This window comes from Cryptotermes secundus, unplaced genomic scaffold, assembly GCF_002891405.2.
Source record: "Cryptotermes secundus unplaced genomic scaffold, Csec_1.0 scaffold364, whole genome shotgun sequence".
Taxonomy (NCBI): domain Eukaryota; kingdom Metazoa; phylum Arthropoda; class Insecta; order Blattodea; family Kalotermitidae; genus Cryptotermes; species Cryptotermes secundus.
The window spans coordinates 766,129-786,093 of record NW_019733841.1 but is presented as its reverse complement, the minus strand read 5'-3'; the positions used below and the strand labels follow the sequence as shown (position 1 = coordinate 786,093).

Below are 19,965 nucleotides of genomic sequence, written 5' to 3'. Positions count from 1 at the left end.
TCTTCTTGCCCGACAACACAGCCAGGCGTGTGATATATTTCGCAGTGAGTGCATAACATTGTGAAAACATTTCCAACCCCCAATCATCACATCCATTAAAACAAGAACATGTACTATACTTGAGCCGGGATAGTGCAGTCGACGTAGGGATCGGGTTCGAATCCCGATATAGGCAATTTCGTTTTTCTCTCTCCACGCCGTTCAGAACCGTTCTGAGGCCCAACTAGCCTCCTATCCAGTGTGTACTAGTGGCTCTTTCCGCGGAGGTAAATCGGCTATGCCGTGAAGCTTACCACTCACCCTCAACTAATGCAGAGATCAAGAATACGTGCATCTATACATCCACGCCTCCACACGTCTTCATGATATAATGCTTAATTATTTAAATGTAGGCATAATTTTACTTTCCGTGTAATATATTTTATCTATGTGCAAATAAACGAGTTGCCGGTCACGGTAGCCGAGCGGTCTAAGGCATGCACTGTCTTCGCCCGCTCGGAAGCCGGGATCGTGGGTTCGGATCTGTTTCCTGTGAGGTACGAACTGAGTTCTTATATATTATTCTTATACACTGCCGGTCACGGTAGCCGAGCGGTCTAAGGCATGAACTGTCTTCGCTCTCCCGAAAGCCGGGATCGTGGGTTCGAATCCAACACAAGACATGGATGTTTGGTGTGTGTATGCGTTTATTATACTATTTTTTAATGCTAGTGGGGTGGGACTAAGTCCCTTGTAATGCGCCCACTTCTGGCTTATTGTACCAGCCCCAGATGATAGGTGAGGGTGATTGTGGAGCAATTGGTGGGATGAAGATCGGCAGGGGAAACCGAAGTACTCGGAGAAAACCTGCCCCAGCGCCACTTTGTCTACCACAAATCCCACTTGACCAGACGCGGGATCGAACTCGGGCCGCCGCGCTGGGAAGCCAGCGACTAACCGCTTGAGCTATGGCGCGGCCGTTTGTATCTTATTCATGTTACATACGTTACGAGACACGTAAGTTTCATAATGCTTTCCATTTTTCGAATACTAGGGTCGTGGATTCGATTCCCGCTTTGACCGTTGATGTCTGTCAGCCTTTTTCTGTGTCTGTACTATTTTGTGCGGGTAAGAAAACTTGTCATGCTCCTATTCTTCATTCAAATATGGTGACAGAGGGAAACTTTGAGGTTATATCCGGCATAATGAACGTAGAATCTGTGATCAAACAATAAAGTTCTTCATAAAAGTAAAATAAAATATAATAATAATGCATTTACATGAATGGAAATCTGTGCCAAACGAAAATAGGCTTTATGAATTCTCCTATGACCCCCTGTTTAATCTTCGCATACAGCGTGAAATTCTGTCTGATCTCTTTCCGGCCATTTTGTGTAGTTGTCTCCACTCGCTTATACCGAGGGAGAAGCGTTTCTTTTCTCAATTAGTAAGCTTGACCCACACTCAACTTACAGAATGAAAAAAAGAAGTATGCTCTATAACTAAAAAAAGAAACTCCGTGATTTTAGTCCGCAAGTGAACTATACCGACCGAGCGACCGCCGCTTGTCGGCGAAGTTTAGTGCCAACTTTTGCGGATAGAGGGTGTCGCGTGGGCAGCGCAACGAATCCCCACCGCCGTTAATTAAAAAATAATAAAATATTATTAATATAATGTAGAGTTGATAAAGAGAAGGTAACTATTATTATTCGGGAGTGTCCTATTACAGGACACAAACACAATTTAATAAAGTGAACTAAAATATTTACTAAACACCCCAAATAACAAGAAATTCTGCGAAAAAATAATTTTCTACTTTCCTTTGAAACGACAAGGACCGCATGAAAAACGACGCGTTCAACAATATTCCTATTGTTGCGTGTGTATTAGTTGCGCCGGTAACGTTTCTACCGCACCTTGTCCTGGCAACGACGGGGGAAATACACACACAGATTTATGGGAGGGATTTATGAAGTACGCAGTTGAGATGCCATTATGTTTACTCGTATATCAGTTTTCTTCCGAAAGTTGACCGGTGAGGGAGTGACAGACGCACAAATATCATGGTAATCTCACGGGCCTAACTTTTATTTTACAAAATAAAGTAGACTAAAAATTTAACAAATTCCATTCTGTAACATTACATACTCCATCATGATGAGAATAAATTTACGACGGTTTATTCTAAATATTCAGCCAGTCAGGTAGCCAAGCGGTCTAAGGCATGCACTGTCTTCGCTCGCTCAGAAGCCGGGATCGTGGGTTCGGATCTGTTTCCTGTGAGGTACGAACTGAATTCTTATATATTATTCTTATACACTGCCGGTCACGGTAGCCAAGCGGTCTAAGGCATGCACTGTCTTCGCTCACTCATAAGCCGGGATCGTGGGTTCGGATGTTTCCTGTGAGGTACGAACTGAATTCTTATATATTATTTTTATACACTGACGGTCACTGTAGCCGAGTGGTCTGAGGCATGAACTGTCTTCGCTCGCTCGGAAGCCGGGATCGTGGGTTCGGATCTGTTTCCTGTGAGGTACGAACTGAATTCTTATATATTATTTTTGTACACTGCCGGTCACGGTAGCCGAGCGGTCTAAGGCATGTACTGTCTTCGCTCTCTTGGAAACCGGGATCGTGGTTTCGAATCCTACTCAGAGCATGGATGTTTGTGTGCGTTTTTCTGTGTTTGTCTACAGGTAGAGGCGTTGCGACGAGCTGATCACTCGCCTAAGGAGTCCTATCTTATGTGTAAGATCTAGAAAAACCGAAGTGAACGGAGAAGTTCATGGAGGTAGGCCTAGGCCCACTGGGGCTGTAGTGCCAAGGGCAAAAAATTCTAAATATTCACAATGAAACTAAATACTGTAACTGGTAGCTATATTTTGAGAACATGTGGGCATATAATCATTTCATTAGGTGCATGTTTGAAACCAAAGAAACGAGTTATACTGGGTAGCAAATTACGAAGCCTATTACAGAAACCCGCCCCCAACTACTGTGTCTCCCTGTACCCTTAATTAGCACCATTAACGACCCGCTGCTGACCTGCTATATTTAATTCCAATATTTCCACCCAAAAATCAGGCCGAATTTATACCGTGTCCTGACGAGCCATCGTGGGCCTATATAACCCGACTCATGACTGGATGGCCAGGGTTCGATTCTCAAAATTGTCACTGTATCACTGTCTTGGCTCACCCTGCCTCTTATCCATTGGGTGTTTAGTCTCTTCTTCCGGAAGCGAGATAATCAGTTTATGAAACGTCACACAAGTGAAGAATGCATCACTTCTTCTATACGCCTCTATGGCATAGTGCTTAGGCATACGGTCGTAATATTTCTGAAAGTGCTATTAGAATGATTAAGTCAAGGAGGATGCGATGGAAAAGGAATGTAGCACGAATGGGGGAGAAGAGGAATGCATAGAGGGTATTGGTGGGAAAGAACCAGTGGGAAAACCAAGGCGTGGGCGGGGGACCAATATTAAAATGGATCATAGAGAGATAGGATGGGATGGTAGGGATTGGATTTATCTGGCTCAGGATAGGAACCAGTCGACGGCTCTTGTAACGCTGTAATGAACCTTCGGGCTCCATAAAATGATGGGAAGCTCTTGAGTATCTGCACAATTGGCGGCTTCTTAAGAAGGGCTCAACTCCATGTGTGAGTGAGTGAGTGAGTGAGTGAGTGAGCTACGGATCGTAGCTTGAAACATAATAATAAAATGGATCTTAAGGAATTAGAATGCAATGATATGGAATAGATTTATCTGGCACAGGATAGGGACTGATGGAGGGCTCTTTGTGAGCACGATAACGAATCTCCGGGTTTCTTAAAATGTTGGGAAATTCTTGATTTGATAAGCGACTGAAGGCTTCTTAAGAGGAACCCAGCTGTCGAGCAGGGAGTTAGACGGATTTTTGTCTCTGCGGATGGTAGGGCGAAAACCCATGAGATCTGACACAATGTGTGGTGGGAAAAGTAACATGGTGTCCGGGTTTCTCTGAGTGTTTTTGTTCGGTCCTGTAATGTTCCGTGTGTATCTGTTTCATTACTGCCCCTAAGGTGCTGCACTAGGTCCGACCAGCCACCTCACTGTGATAACTAAGTTCGGAACAGATTACTACTCCAACATTTACGTGAAATCTTGGAAAAATATTCAACATCTCTTTGTGTAGGGGACAAATACTGCTTCACAACACTGCAGAAGTATTCGCTATTGTGAATATGTTATGAATAAATAAATATTAATATCAAATATCAAGCATATATTTATGTAGCAATAAATAATAATCGTAGACCATTTTCTCATGGTAAAATTTTCTAAGATTTTCTATCTTCTGGGATATAAAGTCTTCTAGTCGGTTTAAAGTCAACCTAAGTTTCGGAGGAACATAACGCTTACACAAACGCCAAACAAAAATCTAACATGAAACAGGTAGCAAGCAGAAACTTCGACCCTGAAGAGGGAGGCGGTATGTTCCTCCGAAATATTGGTTGACTTTCAGCGGACGATACTTCGTTATATATCTTCATAATTGCAGCTGAGAGAACTTCGAAATATGCATAAAAATCTTTCATTTAAAAAAAATTAAAGTTTTTAGAAATATATGAAGGACATTTCTCTTTTTGCTCCCAATATTAAAATACAATGCATTCCATTTTCACAAAAAAATAGATCTGTTTCGGGAATTAATTCCTTGAATACAAGTTCTCTAATTTTTAAAAGTAAAATGTACTTTTCCTTCTTTTTGGAATTTTAAAATGAATAAATTTTCTGTAGTTCAGGATTAATTCGAGTTATTCCTTTGCCATCCTTAACATCCAGGATTGAATTCACTCTACTGGGAATGGTTGCTTTGAAAAGAGAATACCACTTCGATTCTCTGTAAAGTAGCCTGGACATTTTTGGATTTCATTGAATTTGTTGAAAACTGATCATAATAAAGAGAGTAAGCAATTACGACCCCTAAGTACGAAGGAGAGTCAGTAAATAGGTCACAAATGGCTATAAAAATATAAAACAATGAGATTCGAACATGGGACATCGACATCTCGTATAAAATGCAGAGCTGAAAGATTAATCGTTTTCACAGATATTGACGTTATTAATGAATTTATTAAACAGAAAGGTAAGGCCGCGCCATAGCTCAAGCGGTTAGTCGCTGGCTTCCCACCGCGGCTGTCCGGGTTCGAGCCCGGATCTGGTCAAATGTGATTTGTGGTGGACAAAGTGGCGCTGGGGCAGGTTTTCTCCGAGTACTTCGGTTTCCCCTGCCAATCTTCATTCCACCAATTGCCCCACAATCACCCTCACCTATCATCTGGGGCTGGTACAATAGGCCAGAAATGGCCGCAGTACAAGGGACTTAGTCCCACCCCACTAGCAATAAAAACAAATTACAAAAGTAAGTAATTTCAACAACTTACCTGTTCCACCCAGAGGTTGGTAGTCATGATCTGATTCTTGAGGTTCTGAAAGAAATAATAACAGAGTTATTGTCTGCGCACGTTTCAAAGTATAACCTGCAGAAAATTTAAACTTTTAGACATATATAAATTATGTACTGCTAACTCAGTCGGTAAAACATGGTGGACGGCTAGAGTTTGATTTCCGGTTGGGGTAAGAGATTGTTATATTCTCCAAATCGTCCAGACTGACCCTGGGGCCCACCCAACTTCTTATCCAATAGGTAAAGGAGGCTTTTTCATTGTAGTTAAAGCGAGCGGAGCATGAAGCTGACAACATCTCCATCTAGTGTCTTAGTAATAAATAATGGAGCTATATCTCCCCTGCAGATATCGGTGCCCGCACGTTGTAAGGCATAAACTCTCTTCGTTCTCTCGCAAGCTGGTATCGTGGGTTCGAATCTCACTTGAGGTATGGATGTGTGTTTGTGTTATCCTGTGTGTAGTTAATGCCCTTGATAGGGGCTGATCACTTGTGCAAGGAGTCCACAGTATGTGTAAAGAAATGAAAGAGAAGTCAGGGCCCAACAAAAATGGCTGCACAGCCATTAGTGAATGAATGAAATACCTCCACTCTCCTAACGTCTTTATGGAGTGGTGCTTAATTAAATAAGCACAACGACAATTTTATCAAATTTTGAGGTCTTTCTAGAAAAAAAAGAGGTCAGGAAAGAGGCTCCAAAGATAATGTTTTGACAAGGGTCCATTCAGATCGGTCCTGTGCGCACTGTACACACATTTCTATCAATCGGTGGCTCAATATAAGCGCCATCTGCGGCTGGAATATCGATTTGATTGTTGTATGTCGCCCTCCACAGTAAACGTCAAATAGCTACCAGAGAACTGCGTTACCTAATTGTCCCTCCCAAGTGTTCTGTTTATCCAGCACTACGAACGCTATAATTTCGTCTTGATTACCTTTGACATTTCGTTTGGCGTAATGGTAACGAACTTTGATACTGTAAGCCATATTAATCCTTCAGCTGTCTGATGTTTCAATTTTTCATAATCTGTAAGATCTATAGATTAATTTTGTTGTACTGTCACGTAGTTCAGTGACTAGAGACGCGAGTTTGGATTGGTAATCGGATTTATTAACAACCTAGTGGCTATAATTACAAATAATTATAACACTATTTCTTATTTACACAATTTACAATCACTGCACACTAATCTTCTCAGTCTATCTGCACTAGTCTTCACGGGTTTAAAACACAGGAACTATAAAAGTCTCACAAAATCTCACACTCCCAATATCACTATGCTACAGCATACATAAAGTTCTCAAATCACACGTTAGATCTTCATATGCTGACTTCTTGTACTCTTCTTCAAATACGAACTTCCCGTGGCTGTCTCCTGCCGAGAACTGACTCGTCCCTGAACCGAACGAATTCTGTCACTTATATAGTAGAGGAACGGACACGCATCACAGGAAACACATGCCACGTGACCACCGCCCACCGCTGCGTGGCATCATCTCGGACACGGAAAACACAGCCTCCTCTACTGTTGCGTGTTGGACCGTGTATACAGAGCTGTTGCCTGGTAATGCGTGGATCATATACGTTACGGTATATTTATTGTCAGTGAGTTAGACAAATTGCTGGCGAAGTTAACTTCATATTGTTTACAATTGTAGTATTATATCGATATTACTTATAGTACCGTCCATTGCCAGAGGCATATTCGCCGTAATGCACATAACTTTTCAAGAGTTTGCTCCGTCGTTGTCCCAGTGATTATAATTACTGCATTAGCATAGAATTCAAAAGTTTTCCCGTTCAGTCCCAACAGTTACCGCTAATCTCAGAAGAAAAGAGAAACATCTGTCAGTAAAGTCCATCTACTCTATGAATCGGAACACGTCACACCTTGTGAAGGCAACCTTACGGAATAAAATTCCCCTGGAGTTATGTTTGATTTTCCAGTCGACGTATGGATGTCAGAAGTATACTGAAAATAGAAAGTAGCGAATTTTCTAATGATTGCGTAACGGTCTACGTCACCAACTGACGATGACGCCCCTTCTTTCCCGTAACAGATTGAGTTTACAATGACAATACATCTTCTGAAGACGGGAGTAGATTTCGTTTCAGAAACGTTGTCCGCTGGAAACAAACCTCAGAAAATTAATGTTTTAATGTTAAATGTAATATTTATATTGTAGCTTGTAGAGTCTTTTCTAGGCAACGGCTCGGTAAAAACGATCCCGCTGCAAAGGATATACATGCAAAAATATAGGTACTGTTGGAAAATGCGTTTTCTACTAGGTCCGTGTAAAGAGGTTATAATGAGGACAATTAAAGCAGGAAATGTTCATTTGGAAGGAAGCCATCATTCAGAAAGGACTTGAGCCTGGAATCAGAGGAGTAGCCATTGTATAAGCCGTTACCAGGCAACTACTAGTGAGCACAATGTGGACTGGAGAGGACTTGGTGTGTGATTTGGGAAGTGTGGAAATAAGCGATAGCGTTGTAATTAAGTGTAGTTACGAATCGTGTGCTAAAGTGGTCAATAAATCCAATATCTAATCCCAGACCCCATAATACGTGACAATATAATGAATAAACTAATATCACAAATTTTCAGAAAATTGTAAATTATACACAATTTGTTGTAAATTAAGGGAAAATGCACATTACTTACTATAAAAGTAACTCTAATTCTTACACTTTAAATTGAATGATAAGGTAAATTTGTTCCAATGTTTAACTAATTAAACACTATGCCATGATGGCGTATTGGAGAGTGGATATACAGAGTGTTTCACGACTTTAGGGCATAACTGCAGGAGGTCATTTTCTAGGTCTTTGTGATCAAAAATGTTCATATAAACATGTGTCCAATTTCGGACGGTTACGGAGTTATGATCATTTTAAACTTAGAAGAGAAGGTAAAGTTTACTGACAATAAATGGAACAAAATAATGAACAGGCATAAGGCATGATACATTTAAAGTATGAATGTAAAGTTAACTTCGTGAAATTACCTTTAATTTGAATTTATTAGTGCTTAAAGCTGATTTTCGAAAATGCCACCGCCGGCCGCAAAACAGGTTGCCGCTCTGTTGTGAACCGCGCCGGAAATACCAACCCACCCCGCCTTAGGTACCTCTCAAGTGTCGAGATAACGAGAACTCTCTGTCTGTAGCTGGCTAAATATAGCGACCCGCCAGCTGACAGCCGCGGTTCACACTAGGGCGTGTACGGGAATGAAAAAACGGTCATTACTCCGTAACCGTCCAAAATCGGACACATGTTTATATGAACTTTTTTGATCACAAAGTCATAGGAAATCGTCTTCTGCAGTTACGCCTTAAAGTCGTGAAACACCCTATATAGATCCACATTTTCTTGACCTCGGCACTAGTTGGAGGTGAGTGTTAAGCTTCCTACTCGGGCCGCTTTATTCCCGGGGAAAGAGCCCCCGGTACCCATTGGATACGAATTTGTGTACCAGAGCCGGTACGGACGCCATGAAGAAGAAAAAATTCTTGACCCTACAGGGACTCGAACTCCGACTCCTCGGCCGTCCAGCCCATAGCTAGTCGCTGTACCGACTGAGCTATCGCGCTGCTCCTTTCCTATTATTCTACCTTAAGAATATTTAGGAGTGGTAACCCTGACCTGGACGAAGACGAGTGTGCATCCTAGCGGTCTGGGCACTAACTCCCCGGTACACAGTTAAGTGTGTGAGAACCAGATCTCTACGTCTTGAGGGGGAGATAAACCTCCTGGTCAAGTTCCCGTCCCTCTGAATGAGCTGTCCCTTCTAAATTACACGTACTTCCAAGAGACCAGTAAATATAGTTCATTTGTTAGCTGAAATCAGCAGCAACCATCATTTTGTATTCAGTCACCTCAATCTAGTGCCAATGTTTAGATTACGTGAAACTATACCTCCATTCTCTGATAGGTCTTCATGTCGTGGATCTTAATTATTTAAGCACAGAGAAAACTTGACTTTCTCACTCCATTCTATATACAAACTCCTTAAACGATAAAACACTCTTCCTCAAAAGAAATTACTCCAATGACTACAAACACGTATAGACGTAAGGTTGAAATAACTGGGTCAGACTTGTTACTCAGTGGTAGATGGGCCTAAGAGACGCGCAAGATTGCTTCTCCAGAAATGACATACTAAGATGTTAACTTTGTTGTAATGGAGTTGTTTTTCCTAAAGCAATTTCAACAAAGTTCTAATATGGGGTGTAAGCTTTTAGTGAGCAAACTCTGGGGATGTTGAAATGTGAAATGTTTTCTGCCAGCTGCCACAACGAGGAGAGTTACCGGTGTAGAACACCCCGGTTACTTATTTAATTTACGAGCATGAAAAATAATTGTATTCATCCACGAAACACAGACCTAATCCTGTTATTTAAAAAATCTTATTCTTTCTCAAGACTTATTGGCTTTCTATAGAACAGATTAGTTATATGAATTGTTACTAGTTTCTTTAGGCCGCGCCATAGCTCAAGCGGTTAGTCGCTGGCTTCCCACCGCGGCTGACCTGGTTCGATTCCGGGTTTAGTCAAGTGGGATTTGTGGTGCACAAAGTGGCGCTGGGGCGGGTTTTCTCCGAGTACTTCGGTTTCCCCTGACAATCTTCATTCACAAATTCTCCATCATCATAATCACCCGGGGCAGGCTACAATAGGCCAATCAGTGGCCTCTGTGCCGAGTGGACCCAGTTGGACTCCATTCCCCACTATGTGAATTAAGAAAAAATCACTTGATTGCATGATCTGTTAGTACATAAATTACTTAGTAAGAAAGGTACTCACTCTGATATTTTTTATGTTACTTAATTTCGTTAATTTTCTAAGTTACATGCTTACGTAGGATATGAGGCTCTCACAGCAATAGTTATGAAGATTTCTATCTTCCTTTATATAACGCCATGTAATTCGTTTAAATTCAACATATATTTCGGGGAAAGGAGATCTGCTTGCCATCTGCTTCATGCTGGATTTTTTTTTGTTTATTCTTCGACCCTTTAGACAGGGGTAATATAGTCCTCAGAAACGTCGGTTTACTTGAAACGGACTACAGAACTTTATATACCAGAATATATACAAATTTGCACTAGGCCCCTGGGGTTTACCCAGCCTCTAATAGAAATGAGTACCAGGAATTAATTAAATAATTCTCCTGGGCAGTAAAGCGCGGCCGACGCGTACGGCTGACAACCTTACCGCCATCTTTGAGCCGATTGTCTAGATAATGTGGGACCCTCAACGTCTCGCAATCCTATGGGCCTTCACGGCCTGTTACAGGGATAGCTTTACTTTCACTTACTTACAAAGTAACTTAGTATGTTAGTATTTAAGGAAATCAATATTTTATTTTATTGCTAGTGGGGTGGGACTAAGTCCCTTGTACTGCGGCCACTTCTGGCCTATTGTACTAGCCCCAGATGATGGGTGAGGATGATTGTGGAGCAGTTGATGGAATGAAGATTGACAGGGGAAACCGAAGTAGTCGGAGAAAACCTGCACCAGCGCCACTTTGTGCACCACAAACCTCACTTGACCAAACCCGGGATCGAACCCGGGCCGCCGCGGTGGGAAGCCAGTGCCTAACCGCTTGAGCTATGGAGCTGCCCAAATCAATATTTACTTACGATCCACTAAAAAGATTGCCGATGTTTGACGTTAGAAACCGAAAATGATATGAAAGGTTATAGCCAAGCATGAAGACTGGATAGATGCAACAAATTACAAATCGAATATCAGAACAGAACAAAGAGAAGAGAAGATGAAGACAAACTCCAAATAGGAGTTAACCACTTGGATGAAATATTGGATTAAATAAAGTAACTCGCTCCATGGAGCTGAGGCCTTCTTGAGAAGACGCCAGTTGTGCAGCTAAAAAAGAATTTTGCAAGATTTTATGGAACCCGAATGTTCATTACCGTATTCACAAGAGCCATCCACTGGTCCCTATCCTGAGCCAGATCGATCCAGTCCAGCCTATCCCGTTTCTCTCAAATCAATTTAAATACTATCCTCCCACCTACGTATAGGTCAGTCTAGTGGTCTCTTTCCTTCTGGATTTCCCATCATAATCCTAAATGCATTCCTATTCTCTTGCGTGAGTGCGTGCTACATGCCATATCCATCCTATCCTCATTGACTTGATCATTCTAACCATGTTTCTCGAAGAGTAAAATTTATGAGTGGTGGATGAAGAGTAAAATAATTTGTATGGAAGTACGGGACGTATGGAGGATAACAAAATTACAAATTATATAAATAAATACAACCTCAAAGAAGAGAGAAGTCGGATAGCTCAGTAGGTACAGCGATTGGCTACGTGTTGGACTGTCCTGGTTCCATTCCCAACAATACAAGGTTCTTCTCCTTTCGTAATATTCCAGACCGGGTCTGGAGCCCACCCAACCTCCTATCCAGTGGGTACCGGGAGATCCTTCCCGGAGGTTAAGCGGCCGGGGCGTGAAGCTGACCGCTTATCTCCATCCAGCACCGAAGTCAAGACAGGTGTGGCTATACCTCCCTCTCTCGTGTTATCTTCACGGCATAGAGCTTAGCTATTTAAGCACATCAATAACTTTATTTTTAAGGCAGATGAGAAATGAGATGACCAGGAAGAGATCAATCGGGGAAGTAGGATATAAATTGGAAAAAGAAGAATTTCACACTAAATCAATTAATTCATTTTTATTTTTCAGTTGATCTAATCCTTCCAGCCGCACTATGGCCCTGGGGTCGACTCAGCCCTAACAGAAATCAGTACCAGGAATCTTCCTGGAGAGTAAAGGGCGGCCAGCGCGTAAGGCTGACAGCCTCACCGCAATCTGTGAGCCGATTTTCTAGAAAATGTGGGAACCTCGACGTCTCACAAACCTATGGGCCTTCCTGGCCTGTTACAGGGATACTTTAACTTATTTTTTAGCTAGTTACTGGATTACATGGCTGGTTGTAAAGTCAGTTGAATAGATGCTGATTTGTTCTATTGTTTAGTCTACTTTACAGTGATTCTTATGAATATGGAATCCATACGATTCATTTTAAGTGAAATAAAAATTGTCTTATTTTTGCCAAATTAAAATGAATGAGATGGAATAAATATTTAAAATGTGGTGGTTTTCGTTGAATTGTGCCCCCTTCCCCCCACCCTTACGATTCCACTCAGATCAACTCGACATGCATAATATACGTTAAGCCAAAAGAAGACGCGGCGAACCGACGCTCAGATAAAGGTATTTCGATGCTGCTAGCAGAATGATGAAATATTCAGCTTCTTGCTGTCTCTACGTCCAGCACCGCGCCCTCTCGTTTTTTAAACAATAGAACTTAAATTCAGTCTTCTGCGTTCCCTTGTCTAGCTGCCTCGTCTCACCCCGACAGCTCACTCCGGTACCCCAAGCAGACAATGTTGCATATAGAATCAAGCAGGTAGCTGAAGTCTCTTTCCTTTTTATATATTTTTTGTACTTGTATAGAAATTTCAAGGTGAACAAAAGGAATTTTTAGGGTTCTATTGCTTAAAATCAGATACAGAGCTGGTGGCTTGAAGTAGGTCAAGACCTGAGGAACTGTGTCTTCTGGGATGTGGCTCCGTGTAGATCTTGTATAAACCGATGATTCGGAGGAATTTTTCGCCACCATCTATAGGGTAGAAAAATTCGCGGGCGAGGAACTAACGTGAGCAGGTGGCTGCAGCCTGAGTCACCAGTCGAAAAATGATACGTTCCTCCGAATCGTCGCTTCACACAAGATCTACACGGCGCCACAGACCAGAAGACGGACATTCTTCATAGTTACCGCCGTGAAGACCTCAAATCGTACATAGGTCAAGACCTATTCGACTTTCCTTAAGACACGTATTTTCTTTCGCGTTTTATTTGAAGCTAAACAAAGTTTTAAATTCATGAAATTTTGAGATATGAGGTCCTTGTGATGTGAAGACGTTTAATCTGGTAGATATTTACCAACGTTTCGAAAGCAAGTACGGCTCCTATCTTCAAGGTTGAAATTAAGCCGGCCGAACATGAATCAAGAAACTTCTTATGTACCCCGTTTATCTGTTTATGGCTCTACGTCCCTTTCTTTGACCTTGGTCGTTTTTTAAGTTTCTTAATCTTTTACACAGTGGTAAGGACTCCTTGGATGGAGGATCAGCCTGTCTCAGGACTGCTACCTACACACAGGACAGTACAAACACAGAATAGAAACACACATCCATGATATTTGAACCCACGATCCTAATGTTTCAACAGGCAAAGACAGTTCATGTCTTATACTACGTGGCCATGGTGATCGGCCCTCTAAATTTCGGCCTAAAATAAGGGAGAATTTCGTTCCTCTTACACTTTTGTAAACTACTGGGCTACAAGGTATAAAATTCCATAAAGTTATAAAGGTAAAAAGGTAAAGTTGTACCTGTGCTTAACTAATTAAACACTACGACATTAAGGGGTATGTGAGAGTGGATCCACATTTTTTTGACCTCGGCACTAGCTGTAGGTGAGTGGTCAGCTTCACACCCCGGCCGGATTACTCCCATTGGAGTACCCATAGGATAGGATGTTGAGTGGACCCAAGAGCCGGTCTGGACGAAGTGGAGAAGAGAAAATTCTTCACCCTACCTGGGCTCGAACTCCGACCCCTCGGTCATCCAGCCCATAGCTAGACGGTATACCGACTGAGCCATCCCGGCGCTTCCATAAAGCAGTACACTTCAGTAACATTCTTAGGAGGACTACGAACCAATAAATCCCAAATATTTTAAATACAGAGTTTCCTGTATTATTTTAAGTAATAGCAATGTCGGAATATTACATATATATAGCTATTTTCCTCCCCCACTCTGAGATTTCGCTCTAAGTTCGATGTAAACCTATACAATTCAATAACCACGTGCCAGATGCTTTGGATCGAAAATTTCGGACAAACGGATTGGCAGAAATGAACCAATCACGGCTCAGAAGTCGTGATTAAGACTTTCTGCTGGAGACAAATGATGAACATCGTCAGGGCAGAAAAAAAAAAAAGATCCGAGATATGAATCATTTAGGAAACAGAATGTAGGGCGTTTCTGAAACTGTTACTCTGGAAATGCTTACGTGCCTGTGGAGTAAAGCTGTTTATTGATTTGACATTTGTAGCTATGGCGACACGTGGTGCTCGCATGACGTTGTATGAAAGTGACACTAATTTAGTATGTTTTTATATAATAAAAAAATGTCTACACCATTTAATTTAGCTACTTCTTTAATAGGAGTCGGGATAGCTCAGCCAACATAGTGACGGGCTATAAGGCTGGAAGTCCCAGGTTTGATCCTCGGCAGTGCAAGATTCTTCTCGACTCCACAGCTTTCAGACCGACTCTGGGGCCACTCAACTTCCTATCCTGTGAGTACTGGGACTCTTTCCCCGGGAGGAAAGCGGCCTGAGCGTGAAGCTGACCACTTACCTTCATATAGTACCGAGGTCAAGAAAGGTGGAGATACATATCCACTCACTTATATGTCGTTATGGCACAGGTAAAGTTAAACGTATCCCTGTAACAGGCGATGAAGACCCATAGGGTTGTGAGACGTCGAGGCTCCCACATTAACTAGACTGTCAGCTCACAGACGGCGGTAAGGTTGTCAGCCTTATGTGCCGGCCGCCCTTTACCTCACAGTGAGATTGTTGGTACTCATGTCTGTCAGAGGTTGAGTCGACCCCAGGGTCATAATGCGACTGAAAGGATTAGGTCAATTGGAAAATCAAATGGCTTGATTTGGAATCGAATCAACGATCTTCCGGCTTGTAGCATAGTGTCTCAACCAACTACTCCAACTTGTGTCCCTTTTATGACATAGCGCTTAACTATTTAAGTGGAGGGACAACTTAAGCTTTTTACTTCTTTAATCAAATACCGAAACATAACATGATTTTGTGGAAATGCTACATAATAAATCCCCGAAGATGGGGGGTGTGTGCATGATGGGCATACTGCAATCCTGGAGAGGTAATGTTTCTTAAATACCTTCCTCAATAGCAAGCACTGATTACTTTAGAAGTATGAATTCCTCCAAAAGATATGGACTGGAGTAATACATCTTCATATTCCACAGAAAACAACGTTGAAAAATGTCTCATAATTAAAACCTTCATAACAAATTGAGAAGGGCACGGGGGCCCTATGGGGAGCCGGGATGGCGTAGTCGGTATAGCGACTGGCTACGGGTTGGACTACTGAGGGGTTGAGTTTGAGTCCCGATAGGGTCAAGAATTTTTCCTTCTCCATGTCGTCCAGACCGGCTGTGTGGTCCACCCAGCTTCCTATACAATGAGTATAGGGGTTCTTTCCCAGGAGTAAAGCGACTGTGGCGTGAAACTCAACACTCACCTCCAACTATTGCCGAGGTCAAGAAAATATGTATTTATACATCCACACCCTCATACGCTTTCATGGCGTAGTGCTTAATTAGTTAAGCGCAGGGACAACTTTACCTTTTTACTCATTTTATCCCAGTATCTGTTTTAAGGAACTAGGAAAAGGATGAGATATACATGAACCAAGGGAGCCGGTCTCAAGACAAAGATGTCAACTTAGTATTTCCAGCTACATGTATCACTTAAGGCATATTTTTATGTGACGCTATCAGGAGCTAGAGACGTCGAGTCGTAGCGTGATGAATGGATAATGAATTGGAAAATATTAGGAATAAAGCTGGCTTAGACTAAACGAAATATATTTTGGAATTTGACAAGATGAGCTGACAAAAAGAAACAAAAATACTTATTTCAGGATGGATGGTGTCTCTGCACGAGATTCGAACAAAGAACCTCCTGAATAGGAGTCTATAGAGATCTACAGCTGCGCGAACCGCCTCGAGTCTAACAGTATCAGCGCAGACTTCTTTAGTATATTCTTCCAGCATTGGTTTGACTTATAAATGTTCCTTACTTTACTAAACGACGTTCTACCAACTGAAAGAAGCAGTCTGCATGTATTATCGCGGCAGTATCTGCAAGGATGGAGCTCCATATCCTCGGCTGTTCCTAACCGCTCCGCTGGTTGCATAGATGGTGTGGGAACCGGCAACTTCAGCCGAAATATCCAGCCTCGGAAATCGAACTCAGTCCCTTCGAACACTAAGAAAGGATCACTAACTTGCATATCACAAGACGCTCTCTATCTCTGTTCCTCCAAAAAGGGGGGGTTTCAAATATGCAGACCAACCACAGCACGGAACTTTGCTGCTCGGGGGGGGGGGAGGAAGACAAAGGAAGAAACGCACGTTAAATTCAATAACCGTACCGCAGCTACTACGGCAGGGGCGGCCAAATATTCCGTATCGGGGTCTCAGTCGGTAATCTCGCTTACCAGAGTATAGATTAGTCGAAGATGAGACACATAAGTGGCCTCGGAGAGAACAAAAATTTGGTCATGAGCCTCGAATTGGCCGGAAAACTAGAATAACTGCGCTGACGAAGGCCGGTAACAATTTACTGCTATGTTATGCAGGAGAATTTATTTCAATTTGAATATCATATAGATTAATGTCTTTTATATTATTGTATTAATTTATTTATTTACTTGTTTACTTATTTATCACTTCTTTTCTCTCACATACTGTTTTTCCTAACCTCAGGTCTTGTTATAAATTAATATTCGCTCTTCTCGACGTCCCTGTGTAACTTCCTCGTGTTTTAAAATTCACACGTCGAAAGCATTCGTCTCTGCTCTATTATTCGAACACTTCAAGTTTCGCCTCAACAGGGCATCAGCAGGTGTACAAGTTGTGGAGGAAACTGCTGCCCCCTATGAAGAGAGACGAATATTAATTCAACGAGGACGTTGCACAGAGACGACAAGAAACGGGAGTGCTAATTTAGAAAGCACAATACAAATGGATGCTGTGCAGTAAAATATCAGTTGTTCTCTTTCTATTTCTTTGTCTATCTCTTTCTGTCTTCCCTTTCTCGCGTTTTTTTTCATTCTTTCAGTTATTTTAAAAATTCACACCAACAATTCAGGTTATGGGAATAATTTTATGTTTTGAAGCTTTTTAACGACACCGATACAATATCTCGTCTATAGACAGTCAACATATTGGATTAGAGTTAACAGTGAATTGATGCAGATAGTGTGATAGGAAGTGATAGTGGCTCATTTCAAAATAACGTGACGCATATGTCCATTGCTAATCAACGGCTCAGTAAACACACCACAAAGCATACGCGCTAAACAATAGGACATCCACTGCTAGGTAACGGACCAATAAAACGCATTCTTGGAAACAGAAGACGGTGTTTTATGCTGGGTCCGTACCGAGGAATTTTAAGAGAGCACAGTCAGAAGACGGGGCGGAGTACAACGGAGTAATGGAGTACTGAAGTGTGAGCAGATTCGAAAATGATGACAATGTTTTAGTGATTTGTGAATTGTTGTAACCAGGCGTATAAAGGTCCAATAAATTCGATCATCAAATCCAAAATCCGTCTTCTTAGTCACGCAAACCTCGGATATATGATAAGAACATACCGGGCTTTTCCTGTAGGAACTGAGAAAAACTACGAAAGCAATCAGTATCGATAGTCGGTTGCTCGACTGAGACTTGAGCTGTTTACCAAACGAATAAAACTCAGAAACTTTACCGCTTGAGCCAACGTAGTTCGTTTAATGTTACTGATTATACTGTATATAGCAGCGGCTAATATTCGGAAGGGAAAGTGGTGATGCCTGTTTCAATGTACCGCTCCAGAAATAGCCCAGAACAACCAATAAATGAACATGAGACTCAACTGCACGGCCCAAGTCACTGAGTCACATATCCCAATTCTGAAACATGTGAGGAGCTACCGTTGTGCTAACCTGTCCGGCGGTAATTACTTGTGTATGTATATATATATATAGGAATTAGGTTAACCGTCAACACAACAAACATACTCACTTTTAATGTTCCTACAATTCGACCTTTTATTGCTGCTACATGTTTCGCTCGTACACGACCATCATCAGGAATTTACGTATATATAGGAATACGTTCAGTTATTGAACTACTTGCTTTACTTTAATTTTTAAAGCCTACAATACGCTTATTTCTATATGGACCGGGATATTACAGCCAATAGAGTTAGTGCCTGCGAGGCCGTGCCGTAGCTCAAGCGGTTAGTCGCTGGCTTCCCACCGCGGCTGCCCGGGTTCGGTCCTGGGTGTGGTCAAATGGGATTTGTGTTGAACAAAGTGGCCCTGGGGCGAGTTTTCTCCCAGTACTTCGGTTTCCCCTGCCAATCTTCATTCCACCAATTGCTCCACAATCACTCTCACCTATCATCTGGGGCTGGTACAATAGGCCAGAAGTGGCCGCAGGACAAGAGACTTAGTCCCTCCCCACTAGAAATAAAAAAAAAGATAGTGATTGCGAGCAAGAAAATCGGGGTTCAATTCCCGGACAGGTGAATGGGATTTTACTGTCACCATTATACCGGAAAAGGGTTTTGTAGCCATCCTACTTCATCTCCAATAAACACCATGGATCACTTCCTGAGGGGGGGGGTTATATTCGCGATTGTCTTCAGGTGCAACCGGATAAAACGGCAGAACTTCAGTCAGTCTCGAGTTTTTCACGGCGGTGACTATGAAAAATGCCGTTTTCTGGGATGTTGCGCCCTGTAGATATTTTATTAACCGACGTTTCGGAGGAACGCATCGCCTCCATCTTCAGGTTCACGCTGGTTCATTGCTCGCGGATTTTTTATACCCTGAAAATGGAGGTGATATGTTCCTCCGAAACGTCAGTTAACAAAATATCTACATGGCGCCACATCCCAGAAGACGGCATTCTTCATTTTCAGTTAGTCTCCTCTCCAACTGGCGCGACTGGTCGCTTGAAACCGTCGCATACTCCAATCGTCTGAAGTAATTTGTACTTGACGCTCGTACATTGAATAGACAGTAATTAAAAAACTCTTAATTAAAGAAAACCATCTCACGACAAGCTCAATCCCGCTACTGCCATGCGTCTAGGTAACTGAAGTTGGAAAGAAATCGGGTCCTCCGATCGCGTGCAACTGAAGTTGCGGAGGCTGTTGAAACCAGTCGCGTCAGTGGCAGAGGTTTGAGGAATAACAATGCGCTACATGTCACGTACGACCAGTTTCATGCAGTCTGTTGCGACAGTGATAGAGCAGGTCTAATGACATAGCATCTGCCTGAAGGAAGTGAGACAGGGCGTCAGGGGGGTGCAATATCAGAGGGAGCAGCTGTTGAGGCAAGGCTAACGAGTGCAACGTGACCTAATAAGCATGTAGAGTTCTTTCTCTCCTCCGCAGAATTCTTCATTAATTGTACAATCTTCTGAGAAATTACGTCATGAAGTCTGGTAGAAATTTAGAGAACTTTCCTATTTAAATCTGTTTCATGACGCCGCTGTCAGTATCGAGGTTATACAGCGTCGATGACAGGATGATTAATGATTATGGAGCAGTAGGTGAGATAATAACTGACAGGGGAAATCAGAGTACTTAGAGAAAACCTACCCCAATGT

The 19,965-nt window shown here is 42.2% G+C and overlaps 1 protein-coding gene across 2 annotated transcripts in view; it reads right to left on the bottom strand.

Annotated features, from left to right (window-relative positions):
- LOC111868249 (acetylcholine receptor subunit alpha-like) overlaps positions 1 to 19,965 on the bottom strand; it is an 84,797-nt gene that overhangs the window by 28,288 nt on the left and 36,544 nt on the right. For both annotated transcript variants that reach the window (XM_033752960.1, XM_023858726.2), the window contains one exon: positions 5,413 to 5,457. In XM_033752960.1, the coding sequence (XP_033608851.1) occupies positions 5,413 to 5,457 (45 nt within the window). The remainder of the gene's footprint in view (positions 1 to 5,412; positions 5,458 to 19,965) is intronic.